Below are 18,080 nucleotides of genomic sequence, written 5' to 3'. Positions count from 1 at the left end.
AGCATCAGTCCTTTCAATGAATATTCAGGATTGATTTCCTTTAGGATTGGCTAGTTGGATCTCCTAGCAATCCAAGGGACTCTCAAGAGTCTTCTCCAACACCACAGTTCAAAAGCATCAGTTCTTTGGTGTTCAGCTTTCCTTATAGCCCAACTCTCACATCCATACATGGCTACTGGAAAAACCATAGCTTTGACTAGACCGACTTTTGTCGGCAAAGTAATGTCTCTGCTTTTTAATATCCTGTCTAGGTTTGTCATAGCTTTTCTTCCAAGGAGCAAACATCTTCTAATTTCATGACTGCATCTTTTAATTTCATATCTTATTCATGTAAGATAATAAATTTGTTTTATTTTAGGCCATTGAAATTGTAGTAATCTGTTATGGCAACAGTAGAAAACTAGTTCTTGGACTGAACCCTGATATTTCCATTTTAAAATGTCTTTCATTTCTTTCCACTTGCGCAGAAAACCTATCTCTCTGTCATCTCTGCTTTCTGGACATCGCTGAGGACTGCAAGGGCACAGCTCTGTTCAGATCCACTACAGGAGCGGCAAAGACAGCAGGATAAGACGTGTCAAGAGAGTGCGACGGTGAAGGGAGAGTTCTAGCTCTGGTTTCAAACAGGCCTGGTATAGAACCTCGGGCAGCATCTGCTCTCTGTGGGAGTCTGAGCAAGAGATTTGGCTTGTTTCTTCAGCGCTAACCTGAAGGCCATGATAGGTGCTACCTCAAAGGCACAAAAGGCAATGGCAACGATACCGTGCATTTGACATACGAGATTATCATTAACGCTCTTGTGCCTTCTGGAGATCGGGAATTCCAGGAAGGTCACTGGAGGGTAATCAAGGGCAACAACAAGCACCAGGGCCAGGTGCCAGAGAAGATGCCTCTTCCCCTTCCTGCCCCCTCCCCTTCCTGCCTGGGCAGCGGCTCAGGGAGAAAGCCCCAGGGAATGGGGAGATGGCTGGGCCACCTGTGCGCACTGACAGCCCCCGCCCCAGTTCGCAGAGGCCGTGCAGCTAACCCTTCTGCCTCCGTCCTCTCTCAACGCTCCCCCGACTCGGGCAGCCCTTTGGTGGCCGACCCGACTGATTGCACGGGGAGCCGGGCGCACGAAGCCCCCCTGCCTCCTCCCTACCCTGAGTGAGCGATGGGGGTAACGCGGGGAGCTGGCTGGCTGCGGGCCGGTGGGGGGCAGTTCTCACTTCCCCTCCCCAACCGCCCCGGGAGCAGGTGCCGGGGGCCGAGCCCCGCCGGCGAGGCGGGCCTTGTGGACACGCCCTCGCGGCGAGTCCTCGCTGCCCCGCAGGAGGAAGCGCCAGAGCCGCGGCTGGTGCTGCGCGGAGCCGGGCGCCGCTCCCGTCCTGCGCCAGGGCCGCCGCCGGGCCCGCTCCGGCCCCGGGCCCCGCGCGCAGCGAGCCGGGCACGGAGGACCGCGGCCGGCGGCATGGCAGCCTCAGGTGCGTAGGCCGGCGCCGGTCCCTCTCCCCCGTCTCCCTCCGCGCACCCTCCCGCCGCCGCCGCCCGCCGCCCGCCGCCCGCTGTCCCCTCTCGCTGTCCCCGGCTGCTCCCTCGGCTCGGCGCGGGATCTGTGTTCTTTCTGTTCTTTCCTCTCTTGTCGCAGACTTCCCTCCCCAGCTTTCTCACGTTCCCCTTCCCAGGCTGTTGCGCGATTCTCTTCGGCCCCTGCCCGACCTTCCCCTGTCCCTCATCTTCTGCGTCTCCTTTTCTCCCTCCAGCACTGGCCCTTGAGCTTCCGAGGGTCGATCTCCCCGTTGAACTAACTCTGTGAGCCGAGAGTAAAGTTTAAGGAATGTGGAGAGCCCACTGGTCTCTCCGCCGGCGAAATGCTTCTCTTCGGGTCCCATCGGGCCAATAGGGGGCGCTCAGACAGTCCGAGTTTGGAGATGGGCTTTGGGCCGCCTGCCTTAACCCGCTTCCTCTTCCCTCCTGGGCTTTGTTTTTTTGTCTAGAATTTCAGTAGGACTCTAGGAACACCACTCCTTTAGCTTTACTTTTCTTATGTCCTTGTCAGAACTTTGGGGACTGGGGAGAGGTGAGGGTAACTGGGTAATCTACCCATCAAAAGTTGCCAGGAGTCTCTTCTAATTAGCCCTGGGCTCCCTTCTGGTCCGTGGCGGGTACACTTGGCAAGCTTCTCACTCATTGAGATCCAGAACAAGCACAGTAATGATGATGAGACAACCAATGAGCACTAACTATGCAGTGCAGTGGATACTGTGCACCTAAATACGTCCTCACTGGTGACCAGGAAACCCTAATCTCTGCTCTTCAAGGAGTTTATAGCCTGTGAAGGCAAGCCATAATTAAAACAGGGAATTATTAAATGAGAAGATTAGAGTTACCATGTTTGCAAGTGCATTTACTAGTATCTTTCCATCCCATCTTATGATGTTTTAGTAGAGATAACATGTGAAAAAAGGATGTAAAATCTTCTTGAAAAATAATATCTAGTTGGCTGGGAGGAGGTGCTGTTTTTGGAGAAATTGTGGGCAGATGCTAGAATGAAGGGTCAGCTTTCCCCAGGTCCCCTGAGATACACTCTTCTAATTGTGATTTGAAAGAGAAGGCCAATCAACGGTGACAGTTCCCTTAGATTTGGTAATGCAGACTCCGTATTTAAGGGAATTGGGAAGGTAGCTAACCTTAGCCTCCTGGCTCTCTAGTTGGGCACTACAGGTTAGAAGAACTTGTACTGTGAATAAGGTGATAGTAGGTTCGTAGTCCACACATTCCATTTGAAAGCCAGTGCAGAGTTAACTAGAGGGAGTCAATTCATTCAACATATATTTATTGCAGGCACAGTTCTAGGTGTCAGGTGTATATTTAATAAAACAGACATAAGCCATGACTCCTTGAAGCTTATGGAACAGTGAGGGAAGGCAGGCAATACACTGAATAAGGAAAGTGCAATGTGCCTGCGTGCTTAGTCGTGTCCAACTCTTTGTGACCCCATGGACCATAGCCCACCAGGCTCCTCTGTCCATGGGATTTTCCAGGCAAGAATACTGGAGTGGGTTGCCATTTCCTCCTCCAGGGGATCCTCCAAACCCAGGGATTGAGCCTGTTCCTCCTGTGTCTCCTGCATTGGCAGGCAGATTCTTTACCACTGAACCACCTGGGAAGCCCAAGGAAAGTACATTATGTGATAAGTGTGGTGGCAAAACAGTAGAGGGGTAAAGGGGGTTGGAGATACATTTTTAAAGGAGGCTGCAAGGTTAGGTCTCATGGAGAAAGGGTCATCTGAACAAAGACCTGAAGGAGAGCAGGAGAGGAGGCTTGTGGGGGAAGAGGACTTTAGGCAGGGGGACAATAAATGGGTGGATATGATATATTTCTGGAACAGGGAGCAGGCCAGAGTGGCCACAGTAGGTGGGTGATTGGGGAGAAGTAGGAGATAAAATCAGTGATGCTCCCACCTCTATTGCTAGGAACAGTTCCGGCTGCTGAGTCCAGGAAACAGCATACTTTGGGTGGAGAAAACCACCCCTCACCAGTGTCCAGTATTCATTGCCTCAGTAGGTGTGGCCAAAGGGGCTAGAATGATGTGCTTCTGTTCATATGGGGACTCAAGCTCAGTGGCCAAACCTGGGCCCCTTTATGGGCTCTGTAGTGGCTTTTTGCAGATATCTGTAATGGTTAAAGCTTTCAAATCTTCTTGCCATGAGCATCCTCCGTGGTGAGTCACCACTCCAGTTTCTGCAAGTGGGCCTTTCTGAGGTCTGGAAGGACCAGGTCCCGTGGTGGACGGCACACGGGTGAGAGCGGTGAGACTGTCTCTTTGCCAGAATGCTGTAGTCTCTGGAGCCATCCAGGCCACTCTTCTACGTGTCTTCCTCCTTTTCTCTTCTTCCTTTGCCTCTTTTTCCCCTTCTTCCTTCCCCTCTCTGTTCTCCTCCATCTTTTAAATAGTTTTTTTTTTTGAGATGCATTTCACATACCATGCTATTCACCCAATAAAGTATACAATTCAGTGGTTTTTAGTATCCTCAAAGACATGTACAGGGCTTCCCAGGTGGCGCAGGGTTAAAGAATCGTGGGTTTGATCCCTAGGTCGGGAGGATCCTCTGGAGTAGGAAATGGCAACCCACTCCAGTATTCTTGCCTGAAAAAATTCCATGGACAGAGGAACCTGGTGGGCTACACTCCATGGGACTGCAGAAAATCAGACACAATTGTACAACCATCATCACAGTCAATTTTAGAACATTTTCATCACCTCCAAAAGAAATTCCATATGCTTCAGCCATCACCCCATTGTCCCCTCTTCCTCTCTAGCCCCAAGTTCTACTTTCTGTCTCTGAAGATTAGATTTCCCTACTCTGGACTTTCACATAAATGGGATCATATAGTATGTGGCCTTTTGTGACTAACTTCTTTCACATTGTATAAAGTTTTCAAGGTTCATCCAAGTTGTAGCATGCATCAGTACTTCGTTTCTTCTTATGATCCAATCATGTGGTCTTCTTCAGTTCCCTTCCACTGAAGGGTGAGCATTAGTTTCTTTTCCTTTTTTTTTGGAAATGAATATTTGCTTGTTGAAATTGAGGAGAATCTTGACTCTCTATCTGAAAAAACTTGGAAAATGAGGTGAAATGAAATGGAATCAGTCTACCCTGGAATATTCTGTAGGCTCCTGATGATGTCTATTGTATTTACTCTTGAGAGAGAGGAGAAAGGAGCCATAAGTGATTTTCCCAAGTGGCCAAGCCTGGTTGAGTGAAAACTAGAATCCTTTCCTCTGTGTATCAGCCTCCAGGTATTTGAAGAAACCTCTCATAGCTTTTTCTACCCCCACAAGGCTTCTCTTACCTCTGGATCCTTCTTCCATTCCTGGACTTATAGGACAAAAGAGCTTGAAGGGACCTAAAATTTTTCTGTCACGTTACTTTCTGTCTGATCCTTGAAGTCCCTCAGTACTCCTGCGAAGTCTCTGAACTTGAAACTTTCAGAGTCTGGAAGCCCCTCGTGTTGTTTCCAGATCTCTCCCTATTCCGGTCACCTTCCTTGTGTCACGCCCCTCTTCAATATGGTGCCCAGATTCAAACTCGGGCTCCAGGTTGGATGAATGGAGTGGTCTGGGCTGGGTAGTTTGAGAAGCTGCCAAGCTCTTTTCAGGTCTTTTCTGGGGTGGATTCTGGATCTTTCAAAGGAAGCTGTCCTTCGGTCATTGTTCCTTACCACCGTCACTCCCTGTTGCCACCAGCCAGCTGTGCCTCTACTGTTATCCACTCCTTTCTCCTTTGAAAGCCAGACCTGGTCTCTAAGCTCCCCAAGGATAAAGACACTTCCTTATTTCTGTCTGGAATTTATAGACTCCTTATTGGCTCTTGTATTTCATTTCTCTAAATAAACAAACAAACAAAAATGGAGGAATGATTTGGCACATATGACGAAGTGACTTATGATTAAAGGAAGGGAATTCTCATTGGAGAAAAGGGTGTCCCTACGTATGAGAGAGAGTCCCTGACGAAACGTTTAGTCCCAGCAGGTTGTGGAAGGACTTTGACTTCCACTTTGGACTTTTATAGAATTTCCCCAAGTTTCAGTTTCAGCAGCAGAGTGAAATTCAGGAAGATGATAGATCTCGTTGTCCTCATGTACATTGAGGCAAAATTGCTTAGACAGAGTATATTGGTCTGAAGTCACACTAGGAGTTGGTGACCAAGTAGGTTGTGATATTAAATAGCCTGAGGTACTAACCACTTCCTTCTCAAGTACTGGCATACCTCATTTTATTGCACATGGCTTTATTGCGCTTTGCAGATACTGCGTTTTATTTTTTACAAATTGAAGGTTTGTGGCAACCCTACATCAAGCAAGAGTATTGGCGTTATTTTTTTCCCAACAGCATTTGCTCACTTCCTGTCTCTCTGTCACATTTTGGTAATTCTTAACAATATTTCAAGCTTTTTCATTATTACTATATTTGTTATGATGATTTGTGATCAGTGACCTTCGATTTTACTATTGCAAAACATGGTTAAGGCTCAGATGGTAGCATTTTTTAGCAATAAAGCATTTTTTAATTAAGATATGTACATTGGTTTTTTATTATTTTTTTAGACTTAATGCTTTCACACAGTTAACAGGGTACACGGTATAGTATATATATAACTTTTATATGCACTGGGAAACCCTAATTTGGGAGACTTGATTTTGCAGTATTCGCTTTATTATGGTGGTCTAGAACCAAACCTACAATAACTCTGAAGGATGCCTATACTTTCACTCAAAGAGGGTGAGTGAAATTTAGCACCAGAACCTCAGGAATGAGACATTTTAAGTAGATTTCCATTTAGAAGAGGCTAACCCTTTAAGTTGGAGAAGGAAATGGCAACCCACTCCAGTACTCTTGCCTGGAAAATCCCATGGACGGAGGAGCATGGTAGGCTACAGTCCACGGGGTTGCAAAGAGTCGGACACATTATATTTAAATTCTATTTTTAAACTTTTATTTTAGAAATTTTAGATTTAAAGAAAAATTGGGATGATAGTACAGAGAATTCTCATATATTGTATACCTCATTTCCCCTATTATTAACATTTAAAGTTTTCTTGATGGCTAGAAGTCTTTAGTGAGCAGTAGGTATTGCAGTGTGCTGCTAACAGAGGAGCAGGAAGTGGTGAGGCAGGATCCAGGGGGAACTGAGTACTCCCTCGTCCATGGCCCCAGAACTTGTCTTAAAAATGTTGTTTTGCTTTTGAGTCACTGAATTGATGCTTCTGAACTGTGGTGCTGGAAAAGACTGAGAGTCCTTTAGACAGCAAGGAGATCAAACCAGTCAATCATAAAGGAAATCAACCCTGAATATTCTTTGGAAGAACTGATGCTGAAGCTGAAGCTCCAATGCTTTGGCCACCTGATGCGAAGAGCCGACTCATTGAAAAAGACCCTGATGCTGGGAAAGATTGAGGGCAGGAAGAGAAGGGGACGACAGAGGATGAGATGGTTGGATGGCATCACCGACTCAATGGACATGAGTTTGAGCAAGCTCCAGGAGATAGTGAAGACAAGGAAGCCTGGCATGCTGTAATCCATGGAGTCACAAAGAGTCAGACATGACTTAGCAACTGAATAAACTCCTTAGAAAAGTGGTATAAATCACTCATAGCTACATAGTCAGGCAATGTACCGTTGCTGCTTTCCTGCTAAGACAATCAGTGCTCTGAGACCCAAGTTTCCTTCTTAAGAGTATTTCTTAAGTACCTTTTAAGGGTGCTCTCAGAAATCATTTTCTTGCTTCTTCCTTACTCTTTAGCCATCACTTGTCAACCCTGTTGAAAACATTACCCATGGCTTCTCCATCACTAATGTATGGGACCACAACCAGTCTCTTCTGAAACCTTACTCTCCTAGTTTTTTTGCATAAACTATTTGCTAGTATATTTGTCTCTGTATGTATGTGGAAGGAGGGTATGTGACTACAGCTTCTTACTTTTGTGCTTTTAAGTAAATCCTGAGCACAGCATCACTAACTTTGCATCCTTAATATTCTAATGAACTGTAGTCTTGCACACTGCCTACCTGATGGGCCATATTCATGCCCATTCATATGCAATTACCCTTTACATTTAGAAGAACATTTGCTTCTTAGTATAAAACAGCCATGTAGGGAGGAGGAGCATAAAGAAGACTGGATGTTAACTCTGCTTTTTCTCAGTGTGAGCTCCATAGTTATGTAGCTTTGCCAATTTTATTCCTTTTGTAGTGCAGAAATTATTTTTCCATCTAGGTTCAAAGAAATATTCTACACAGAAGAAATTGGCAAAGATTTCACTTTGTGGAAGGCTGCACCACTGGTACATTTAAATTTTGTCCTTGATCTACTTAACTCTGGGACCAGAGTAAGCATTCCTAACAGGGACTGTTTTATTCAAAACTGAGGAAACAGACCATGTTCAGGATTGAGTTCGCTATAGAGCTACAGATGTCCATGGTGTCTTCAGAATTGCTGACTTTTATTCCAGTCTCAAATTGGCTTCTTTTAAAATTTGCGCACCTTCCCTTCAAAAGGACTCACAGAGGCTGATGCACTTGTTCCTACTGAAGCCTATTGGGTTTTATATTAGTACTGAATGAGGCGCTCCGAAAAGAAACATCACATTTTTGTTTTATTTACTGTTTTAAAAGATTTGGTACTGTCATCCTGGGGGGATATCAGAACTGGTATTGGGTTTACATTTTATATGCCATTATTTTTATTTTGAATATGGAGATGGATGGGGCCAGGAACGGGACTTCCTTCCATGATGTTTTCAGAACTGAGAAGCTCAGGTCTTGCCCCAGTCCCGCCTCTGACATTCAGATAAATGTGGCCCAAGGATGGCATTTAATTGTGCTAATCCACAACTTAGATGAATCCTGTTTCACAAAGTTCCCAGCTTCCATCTCTGAGTGGGAGGAAGGCTCCCTGTTGCCTTGTAGATTCGTAGATACTTCTCTGTGCTCACCCCTTCCAAATCCCTTAGAATAGTTCTTCGAATTAATGGGAGATGAGGACTCACAAGTGTTATGTTAAGAGCCAAGCTTCTTTGAACTTCCATAATGGAAAATAAGAGTTACTGCTCATAAGATTCTTGACAGAATTCCTGATGGGAGGTAGCAGGTGAAGTTGGCAAGAGGACCGGATAGGAAACCAGGGGGGCAACCTGAGTTTCAGTCCAGACTCTGAACTAATTTGCTGAACGTAAATTTAAATAAATTCCTTTATCTTTTCAGATGAAGTATATCTTTTATCTGTAAATGAGGAGTTTGGGATCACTTTGTGGTCCTCCAAAGATTCAACACTTCTCTGAGGCTTTGGACTCTGTTTCTGGCATTTGTATTTTATTACAACAAGAAGAAAGCCTATGTGACAGACCATGTGTGGTGAGAGGAACTTTATAAATGGCACTGTATAGGTCAATGTGTTAGTTCAACCATGGTTACCTTTACATTAATGCATTGTTTATATTACTGTGAGGATAATGACACCGGCTACTGAGGGTTTACTACATGCCAACCACTATGCTCAGCAATTTACATAACATATTTAATTTAATTCTCATGAAACACTGATAAATATTGCCTTTATATTTCCATTTACAGATAAGTAAATGAAGTTTAGAAAATGTAAGCAACTTGCGCAGGGTTTCATGGCTACTACTTCAGAGACCCAAGATGCTAAGTCTGGCTGCCTGATTCCAGATCTGTGCTTGTAACCACTGTGTTTGGAAAAGCTAGGTTCTGGGATCAAACTGAAAGTGAAAGTGTTAGGCGCTCAGTTGTGTCTGACTCTTTGTCATCCCATGGACTGTAGCCCGCCAGGCTCCTCTGTCCATGGAATTCTCTCGGCAAGAATACTGGCGTGGATAGCCATTCCTTTCTCCAGGGGACCTTCCCAACCCAGGAATCAAACCTGGGTCTCCTGCATTACAGGCGGATTCTTTACCATCTGAACCACCAGGGATCAAACTGCATTGGTTCAAATTCTAACTCTGCCACTGGGGCTCTTGGATAAATTACTTATTCTGCCATACCTCAATTTTCTCATCTTTAGAATCTGGTTAGTAGTGGTATCTTGGAAGGTTGCTGTGAAGATCTAATGAATTTTCTAGGCAATAAGCTTGGACAAGCTGCAGTGTAGTAAGCTCTAAGTAAGTGATTGCAGTTTCTTTCATCACTGTCATCCTATACTATATCAGCCACGGGCAGGAGAGGATACCAGCAGAAGCAATAGCATATGCAAAGATCTGAAACAGCATGGGGTGTTTGGACAATGGCAGGGAGTCTGGAATGGTAGGAACACAGGCTGTAAGTGGGAAAGAAGTGGGGCAGGTATGCTGGGGGTGAAGCTTGAGAGATTGTGGGTGCCAGGCCCCTCGTCTGGGTGGTGACTCTCGCAGGTCATGGGAAGCCCTCGTGGGAGCAGGCATGTTAACATGCTTCCGTGTCTCCTTCTTGCTCAGGGATGCTGGGAGGATGCGACATCCTCGTCGTTTACAGCCGAGATGCTGAGGAGTGGTGCCAGTACCTCCAGGACCTTTTCCTTTCCAGTCGGCAGGTCCGAGGCCAGAAGACGCTGACTTACAGGCTGAGCCCCAAGACATCCTTCTCCGCCGAGGACCTGAGCTTCTTTCTCCGTGTGCGCTGCATTGTGGTGCTGCTGTCTGCGGAGCTGGTGCAGTGCTTCTGCCAGCCGAGCTTGCTGCCCCTGCTGCAGAGAGCCTTTCATCCTCCGCACCGCGTGGTGCGGCTGCTCTGCGGGGTACAGGACAGCGAGGAGTTCCTGGACTTCTTTCCAGACTGGGCGCACTGGCAGGAGCTCACCTGTGACGATGAGCCTGAGACTTACGTAGCAGCTGTGAAGAAGGCCATTTCTGAAGGTAAGGGTCTCTTCTGGAGTACAGATATGCAAGCCCTGGAAAAAATGACCCATCCAGGCCTCAGGCATTTCAGGCGAGACATTGTGGTGTTAATGGTCATCATTCCTCTTACAGACTGAACCTAGACCTCACTATGCTAAGAGCCCCAGTTGCATTTACTGGTTTAGAGCAGCCTGTTTCTGGAATGGGATTGTCCCATCCCAGAATAGGGTAGGTTAGGTCTCCTGGGTAGGGTAGGATAGGGTAGGTCTCCTGGACCACAGGAAAGAAAGATGACACTTTTCCTTGAGTTCTGTGCTAGGATAAGCCCTCTTTTTAGAATTGTCTACACCTCAGAAGACATTGAACAGAGACTCCAGCCTAGAGGACGGTGGGGGTGGGAGGCTGAGACTTAGTTTGGTGGGGATGGGAGGACTATGACGTCCAACCTTCCTGTTGCAAGCCACTTCCATTTTTTATCATCAGGTGACCTTAAGATTTTGGTTGAAAAGGTGTCACTTTTGGGTAATATGATTATAGAGAAAAACCTCCCTTCTCTATTTTCCACCAGCCTAGCTTCTGTCCTTTGCCTTCTTTCTCCTTTTAAAATGGGAGAATTCTGAGCCTCACTGACGGGACTAATGACTTCAGTGGCCCCAGGAAGTATGACAAATGCTCCGATTAGCAGTACCGGAAGATGTGCTCTGGGATGGATACATGTCACAGCTTTTCTTCCTCTTTTTGTTTTCTATTTTTGTTTCCTTGTGGGCTATGAGCAAGCTATGTGTTTATCTTCTATTCTCTTGCCATTTGAGCTCTTATACACCTGATGCCAGCAAAGAAACTTGGAAAACTTGGAGCGATGTAACTATGCTCAATTATTCCTGGTGTGCCTTGGTCATTAAAATTTGACTCATCCACCCCGTCTCGTTTGATTTGTGAATCAAGAATTCACAAATTCTTAGTGATCTTAAGTAGCTAGTAGAGTTCCTAGATGCTTTTATCCCAGGGATGGCCTGCTCCAAACCAATAAATATGACCAGGTGACCTAACACAGTAGGATCCCAGGCCATTCTGTAATATAAATGACAAGTGTGAGTATAGAAGAAGTCTCACTTGAAACTCCTGGGACCTGGATTTTTCCAGAGTTTGCTTATCTTTACTTCAGAAGGACACAAGGATAGGGGAAAAAATGCATAATTCATACTTGCACGATTGTACTTCATTTGTTTGAGGGGTCTGCTGAAATTTACAGAGAAGTGAGATGCAACTGATTGTTGCAGAGCTTCTGTCACTGCTTAGCGTGAGCTTATGATCTGGTGGGCAGGCTGCTGTGACCCACCTGTCCATCATTCTGCACACCGTGGCTGTGTCGTCACTATACTGGCCTCATGGCGTGTGCACTGACAGACTGTTCTTTCAAATACTACAGTGGTATTGTTTTTAAAAATAGATGGTAAAAGGGATCCTCTGACTATTGTTTGGCTGTGTCTGATGTTCAGGTGCCTAGACAAATTTTTCGCTTATAATATTTTACTTTTCACTAGTGACTCTGGCTCAGTGTGCTATGAGCCCTTAGCTTCAAGTGTTTCAGAAGGAATGAAATGTTTCACAGTGGTATTTCTGTCCTGAAATCAAATAACCTTTCATCAGAAAGAGATTTTTTAAATGGGAGATTAAAACCAGCTGCTTAGTGGAAAATCTACGTGGTTCAGAATCAATGGATATGTAGGGACGAATGGAATTATAGGAAACAGTATGAGGGAGGATGGCTTCTGCCGCCAATGTCACTTTCATATCTGATATTAGACTTGTGAATTTGGGGATTTGAGGTCTCTGTGTGGGGAGGCTAGAATGGCTTAGGTTTGCTTTGGGAATGTCCATAGCCATCTCCCTCAGTTGGCCCAGTAATGGGGGGCTATATCTCTGATTTTTGTGCTGGACAAGCTTTCTTAACAAACGGAAGACTCAAAGTTTAACGTTGTAGCAAAAATGAGTAACGACACTCTATTGCCTGGCTCTGATGCTAAGTGGATGCCCGATATTGGGCAATTTATGCAGCCTCTTTGGGTTTCAGTTTCCTCTTTTTGGGGGCTTCCCTGGTGGCTGAGACAGTAAAGAATCTGTCTGCAATTCAGGAGACCTGGGTTTGATCCCTGGGTTAGGAAGATCCCCTGGAGAAGGGAATTAGCTATCCACTCCAGTATTCTTGCCTGGAGAATTTCATAGACAGAGGAGCCTGGCAGGCTACAGTCCATGGAGTCACAAAGAGTCAGACACGACTGAGCATCTACTACTAACACTTCCTTCTCTTCAAGAGGCGGGCTTACACTTGATCTAAGACACTTTCCAGGGCTGAAATCAATGAGTCCCTTAGGCCAGAGAGTCTGAAATACTTTTGAAGCACCACCATCTTGTCCTATTTCGTACCTGCTTTGACTCCCAGGAAGCTTAGAGCTAAAACAGTGTTTAAGGATCATATTATCCCTATACTATGTTTCTGGTATGAGTATGTCCTTAGTTATAGTCTCTATAACTTGTGATAATTTATTTTAATATCCCTCTTGTACACGTGAGGTTTTCCTAAGGTACTTCAAAATAAAAGTCAAAAATAAAATTTTCATACACCCCACTAGTACAAGCTGCCCCAGTCCTTTGAGAAATAAATACATGCAACTTGTTTCTTTGACTTTCTCTGTTAAAACAATTCCAGTGGGAAACATAATGGAAATTTGATAATGGGGATGCACTAATGGTGGAGACAATAATTGTGGGGTTACTGATTGTAGAGCACTCGAAAGCTACAGGGAGACACATTTCAGGCATCTTTCTAACAACTGAAGCGTGCAAAGATGGGATGGGTGGCCTTTTGGGGTGGTGCGTTCCACATCACCAGGAGTGTGCAAGCAGAGACTGCATGTATGGTGTAAAAGGAATTCAGCTTTGGAACCATGGTGGGACCATGTGACCTTCACAATTTTTTGATCATAAAATTCTCTTACTTGAAGTTTCTGGGTTTTTTTTTTTTTTTACTAGGGAAACATGTCTATACTGAATCCAGTCTTCCCCCTTCACCAGATCTCCCTGGGGTTTCTAATTCCCAACTGAAGAAATATTGGTCATATTCCTACTATAACCCCAACAGAAAATAACAGGAAAAATATTTCAATTCATAATCTATGTAACCCTTGAAAACAGTAAAACTCCCAGAATATTTATATACATATATATATTTTTAATTTTAAGGTATTTTGTGAGAAAATGTGATGAAATAAATTTTTTATTTTAAGGCAGGGCAAGAAAAAAAATTAAACATCAAACTCTCTGTGTGTATTTGGACCTCTCTTCCCCTCCCCCATGTGCAGTGTGCATCCACATTGCACACTGGCCCATGTTAGCCTGAGCTTCTCAGGAATGGGAGTGCCTGCTTGACTGTAAAGATCAATTTTTTCTTTCTTCTGACACTAACAATGTAACTTCAAATAATAGTTTTCTTTCCCAACTTTGTACAGGGTCATGATGACTTGTTGCTCGCTTTGTCTGTGCCTGCCTGGACCATCTATCCTTAATGAACTTTATGTAAAACATCAGTATGTCATTTTGATGTACAATCCTTTGTCTCAAAAATGTTTTTGACCGTGCCTTTGACTTCTAGCAGGTAGGAGAGCTTTCTGAGAATCTACTTGCTAGGTTATAACCCTCAGTATGACTCAAATAAAATTCTTTTTGTCTTCTTAACTTGATAATTAGTTGAATTTTTGTCAACAAATATTATTATTTAGTAAGATATTCATTGAGACCATTTAAAATTTAGGCTAAATTTTAGACCACTTAAAATTTAAAATAAGGCTTAAAGATCAAAAGCTTTAGAGAATAGAACAGGTAATAGAGGTAATTATTCCAGAAACTTGGATTGGTTGTGGTGGTGGTTGTTCGTGTCTAACTCTTTTGTCACCCCATTTTCTGTAACCCACTAGGTTCTTCTGTCCATGGGATTTCCCAGGCAAGAATACTGGAATGGGTTTCCATGCCCTCCTCCAGGGGATCTTCCCAACCCAGGTATTGAACCCGCATCTTCTGCATTAGCAGGCAGGTTCTTTACCCCTGAGCCACCAGGGAAGCCCTGAATGAGGTTACAGGTAGTTAGTTATACTTTCACTTGCTGCTGTGTTATCTAAATAAGTACTTCTCAAACTTTAATGAGGGCGGGAGGACCTGGGATTCTTGTCAATATGCAGATTCTTACTCCAGGAGTCTGGATGGGACCCAAGACTCTGCATTTCTAACAAGCAATCAGGTGATGTTTATGCTGCTGGTTAGGGGTCTGCTGAAAACTGAGCTAAGGTCTAAGTCGCCCTTCCTTTGTCAAGTCAGTTGTCTTGTACTTCTGTTATGCCTGGATCATTTTCTCAGATCTCTACTTTTCTGGAAATGAAGGCACTATCTCATAAGGTTATCTCCTGGACCAGTGTTTACGTATAAAATAAGACCAGTATTTGGTGCTTAGCCCAGTAGACTTCAGGATAGGGCTCTTGAGTTCTCTTCCTGGTCCTTGACTCACAGATTCAATGTTAGCTCTGACAGCTTTCAACCTCTTAGCTTTCCAGGCGTAAGTGGTCCTGACATCAGAGTAGGGGTATGCTTCCATCATAATCCTTCCTGCTTCTTCATTTAACAGGCGTGTTGATTATAATTACTACGCCACTAAAAATGTTTGGGAGGTTTTATTTCCTACCCCCTCTCTCCAAATTTGTCAGTCACCTTAAAACTGAGCAGACGTTTTAATTATAGAGTCTTCCGTGTGTTGTAACAGCCAATTTATTTCCCAAGGCCTTCATCTGTAAAATGATGGGGTTGGACCAGATGATTTGGAAGATTTCTTCCAGTACCCCAGCACTGTAAGATATCATTGTGAGTTTTCTAAATAGATGGCAAATTACCCAAAACCTTTTAACCAGTTTAGTTTAGTTCCAAAATGTTTGCAGTGTTATATACCCAAGGCATAGAAAACTGTACTATTGTTCTGAATTGTTTGGATTTGTTAGGTGATTATTTTAAAATAAGGAAGTGAGAAAAACCCAGGTACAGTGCAGAAATTATTTCCTCTTTTTATAAGCACACTTTTTTTTTTTTTCAAGCGCTCTATTCTTTACTGCAAATCTCATTGGAATGTAAAAATAGATTCTGTTAGTCTGTGTGGGAGAGGTCTTGATGGGAAACACGGAGTTTTATTTCAAAAGTTCTCATAATTTAGTGTGTTCATATTTGTGTGTGTGTGTGTGTGTGTGTTGAAGGGAAATGGAACCACTGAACCAATTCTTCCAGTATTATTCAGTATTACATTGGAGATCTTGTCTGCTTTCTTATATGTATTTTCTCTTTACCTCCCCTATCTTTTCTCATGCTCTTTTTGCGTCTCATGCTCAGAATCATAATGAATTTTGCCTTTTTCACATGGGGAAAATTTAGAGGGATATGTCCACATCTGGCCTTCCTTTGTTGATGTTAGTATTCTAATCTGATTGTTAAACTGGAGTTTAAAAGGAACACAATTGAGATACAAATACTTTTAGCTAATCAGATGGATTCCAAAGTCTTCTCCCAGATTTAAAAAGAAACACTTTCTTTTCTGAAATAAAATACAGTTGACCCTGGAACAACTTGTGGGTTAGGGGCACCGACTCCCCTGCCCCCACCCATGTAGGCAAAAATCTTTGAGTCATCCTTTGGTATTGGTGGGGGATTGTTGCCAGGACCCATGTAGGACACCAAAATCCATGCATGCTCAAGTCCCACACAGGCCCTTGGTATCTGTGGTTCTGAATTTATGGATTGAACCAACAGGGGATCATGTAGTTGTTCATTTTTATTGAAAATGAAATCTGTGCATAACTTGTCAGTGCAGTTAAACCCATGTTGTTCAGAGGTCAACTGTAATGAATGTTTATCATAATGTTGAAAAAAAGAAAGTGAAAAATACACCTGTAGGCTATTTCCAATTAAAAAATAATAATGTTGCAATAAATCTCCACATAGCTTTATGCCTAAATCTTTGCCAATCTCTGTGGATTTCCTCCTAGCCAGTCTCCGTAGAGTTCCTAGAGATGGTGCTCACCTGCTATGTGCATCTCCCCACTTTCCCCGTGTGACCTGAATTCATGGCCCCTTACTGTGGTTTTTTGTTGTTGCAGTTTATGTACTTATTTTTCTTTCCCTTTATGCCTAAGTCAGTGATTTATGTTTGCAGTTTCTCTTGCAAAGATACTCATATGGAGAATTGCCCTGAACCGCTCCTTCTCCTCATGGAAAGAGCTAACACTAAGGTGATGCTGTGACAGTTGCTGTGTGTAATACACTGGTCACTTCATGGGTATTTATTCCCCCCCACAGCCCTGAGTGGGTAGATGGTTTTACCACCAGTTCACAGATGAAAAAACCGAGGTTCAGCAAGGTTCAGTAACTTGCATGAGGACTGGGAGCAGCTCACATGGAAACACAGGGCCTTCAGACTCATGCTCTGCTTTGTCTTGCTTACTTCTAAGCCTCTCCCCCAAGTCCTCCTCTTCCTCATGGAGACAAGAAGCGGGAAGAAAGCCTGGGAAAGAGAAAGGATTAAGGACAAGGAGGCTTCCCTGAGTTCTCTAGACCACAGGATCCCAAGTCAGACTGGATATTGGCATTGCCCCCTACTTTGTTTAACATGCTGGTGTCCCCGCCTTACTCTAGACCGACTGAACAAGAATCTCAGAGGTTGGTTCAGACAAAATGAATTTCAAAAAGACTCTGCAGTGGGTTGTGATCTGCAGCCATGCTCTGGAGGCTCTGCTCCGTGCCTGCAGCCCTGTCCATTGGTTTTCTGGTTGGAGGAGCTGGCAGCAGCTCAGGCCTTGTGGGCTGTCACAGGGCAGGTCACGGGGCAGTGTTCCCAGGGGCTTAGAGCCTGGCCAGGTCACAGCTCACTTCCACGTCACAGGCAGCAGCTTTTAGAGAGGGGAAGAGAGACAGACCCTCCCAGCAGAGGGGAAGTGGCTGCAGCCTCCTTGCTCTCCCTGGTGTAGCAGCCTCGCTGATGGTAAGTCCGTGATGGCTTCTGGGGCTTCTGTGCTGCCTTGCAGAGACTGAGGGGAGAATCTGGTCTGGGGCCTCTTAAAATAGCCAATTTTTGTTCTGCTGTCCTCCCGCCTTGTGGCCTTGGGTTGGTGGGTCTGCTCTCTCTCTGCTGTGGTTTAGTCCACACTTAAGGTTCCTCCTTAAATGACCCTTGCAGAAATATGTTTCCTTCGCACAGTCTTCCCTTTTGAAATAATCTTTGATTTGGAGAGAAGATGCCCAGCTGGGGTGGTAAAGTCTGTCCCAGTGTCACTAAAAAGCTGCAACATGTCCCAGGGTCTTTGGATTTCCCTTGCCAGGTACCCTGACCACCTCACAGAACGAGATGCTTCCTCCTAGCTACACCTAAAAACAATCAATGACGACTAATGCCCATGATAGATTTTTGTGCCCATGGATCTGTATGAATTTCCCACAGAGCTGTGGGCCCAGGTGGTGTTGTGGAATCGGCCACCCTGCTGCTTCGAAAGCCACCCAGAGACAGCCTTCTTCTCCCAGTGAGACTTTCTGTGGTCCCTCAAGGAAAATATCTGCCAGTCACCTTGTCAACTGTGGTTGGTGAGGTGCAGTGAAAAGGGAGTGATGAATGCTGAAGTTTC

At 44.7% G+C, this 18,080-nt stretch overlaps 1 protein-coding gene across 1 annotated transcript in view; it reads left to right on the top strand.

The window, feature by feature from the left end:
• Window positions 1-1,361: 1,361 nt before the first annotated feature.
• PIK3AP1 (phosphoinositide-3-kinase adaptor protein 1) overlaps window positions 1,362-18,080 on the top strand; it is a 115,190-nt gene continuing 98,471 nt past the window's right edge. Inside the window, exons 1-2 of the mRNA XM_061162274.1 lie at window positions 1,362-1,463; window positions 9,976-10,392. Coding sequence (XP_061018257.1) covers window positions 1,451-1,463; window positions 9,976-10,392 — 430 coding nt within the window. The 5' untranslated portion in view covers window positions 1,362-1,450. The remainder of the gene's footprint in view (window positions 1,464-9,975; window positions 10,393-18,080) is intronic.

This window comes from Dama dama, chromosome 15 (genome assembly GCF_033118175.1).
Source record: "Dama dama isolate Ldn47 chromosome 15, ASM3311817v1, whole genome shotgun sequence".
NCBI classification, from domain to species: domain Eukaryota; kingdom Metazoa; phylum Chordata; class Mammalia; order Artiodactyla; family Cervidae; genus Dama; species Dama dama.
The sequence above is the reverse complement of the archived record's forward strand: the minus strand, read 5'-3'. Positions and strand labels throughout refer to the sequence as shown.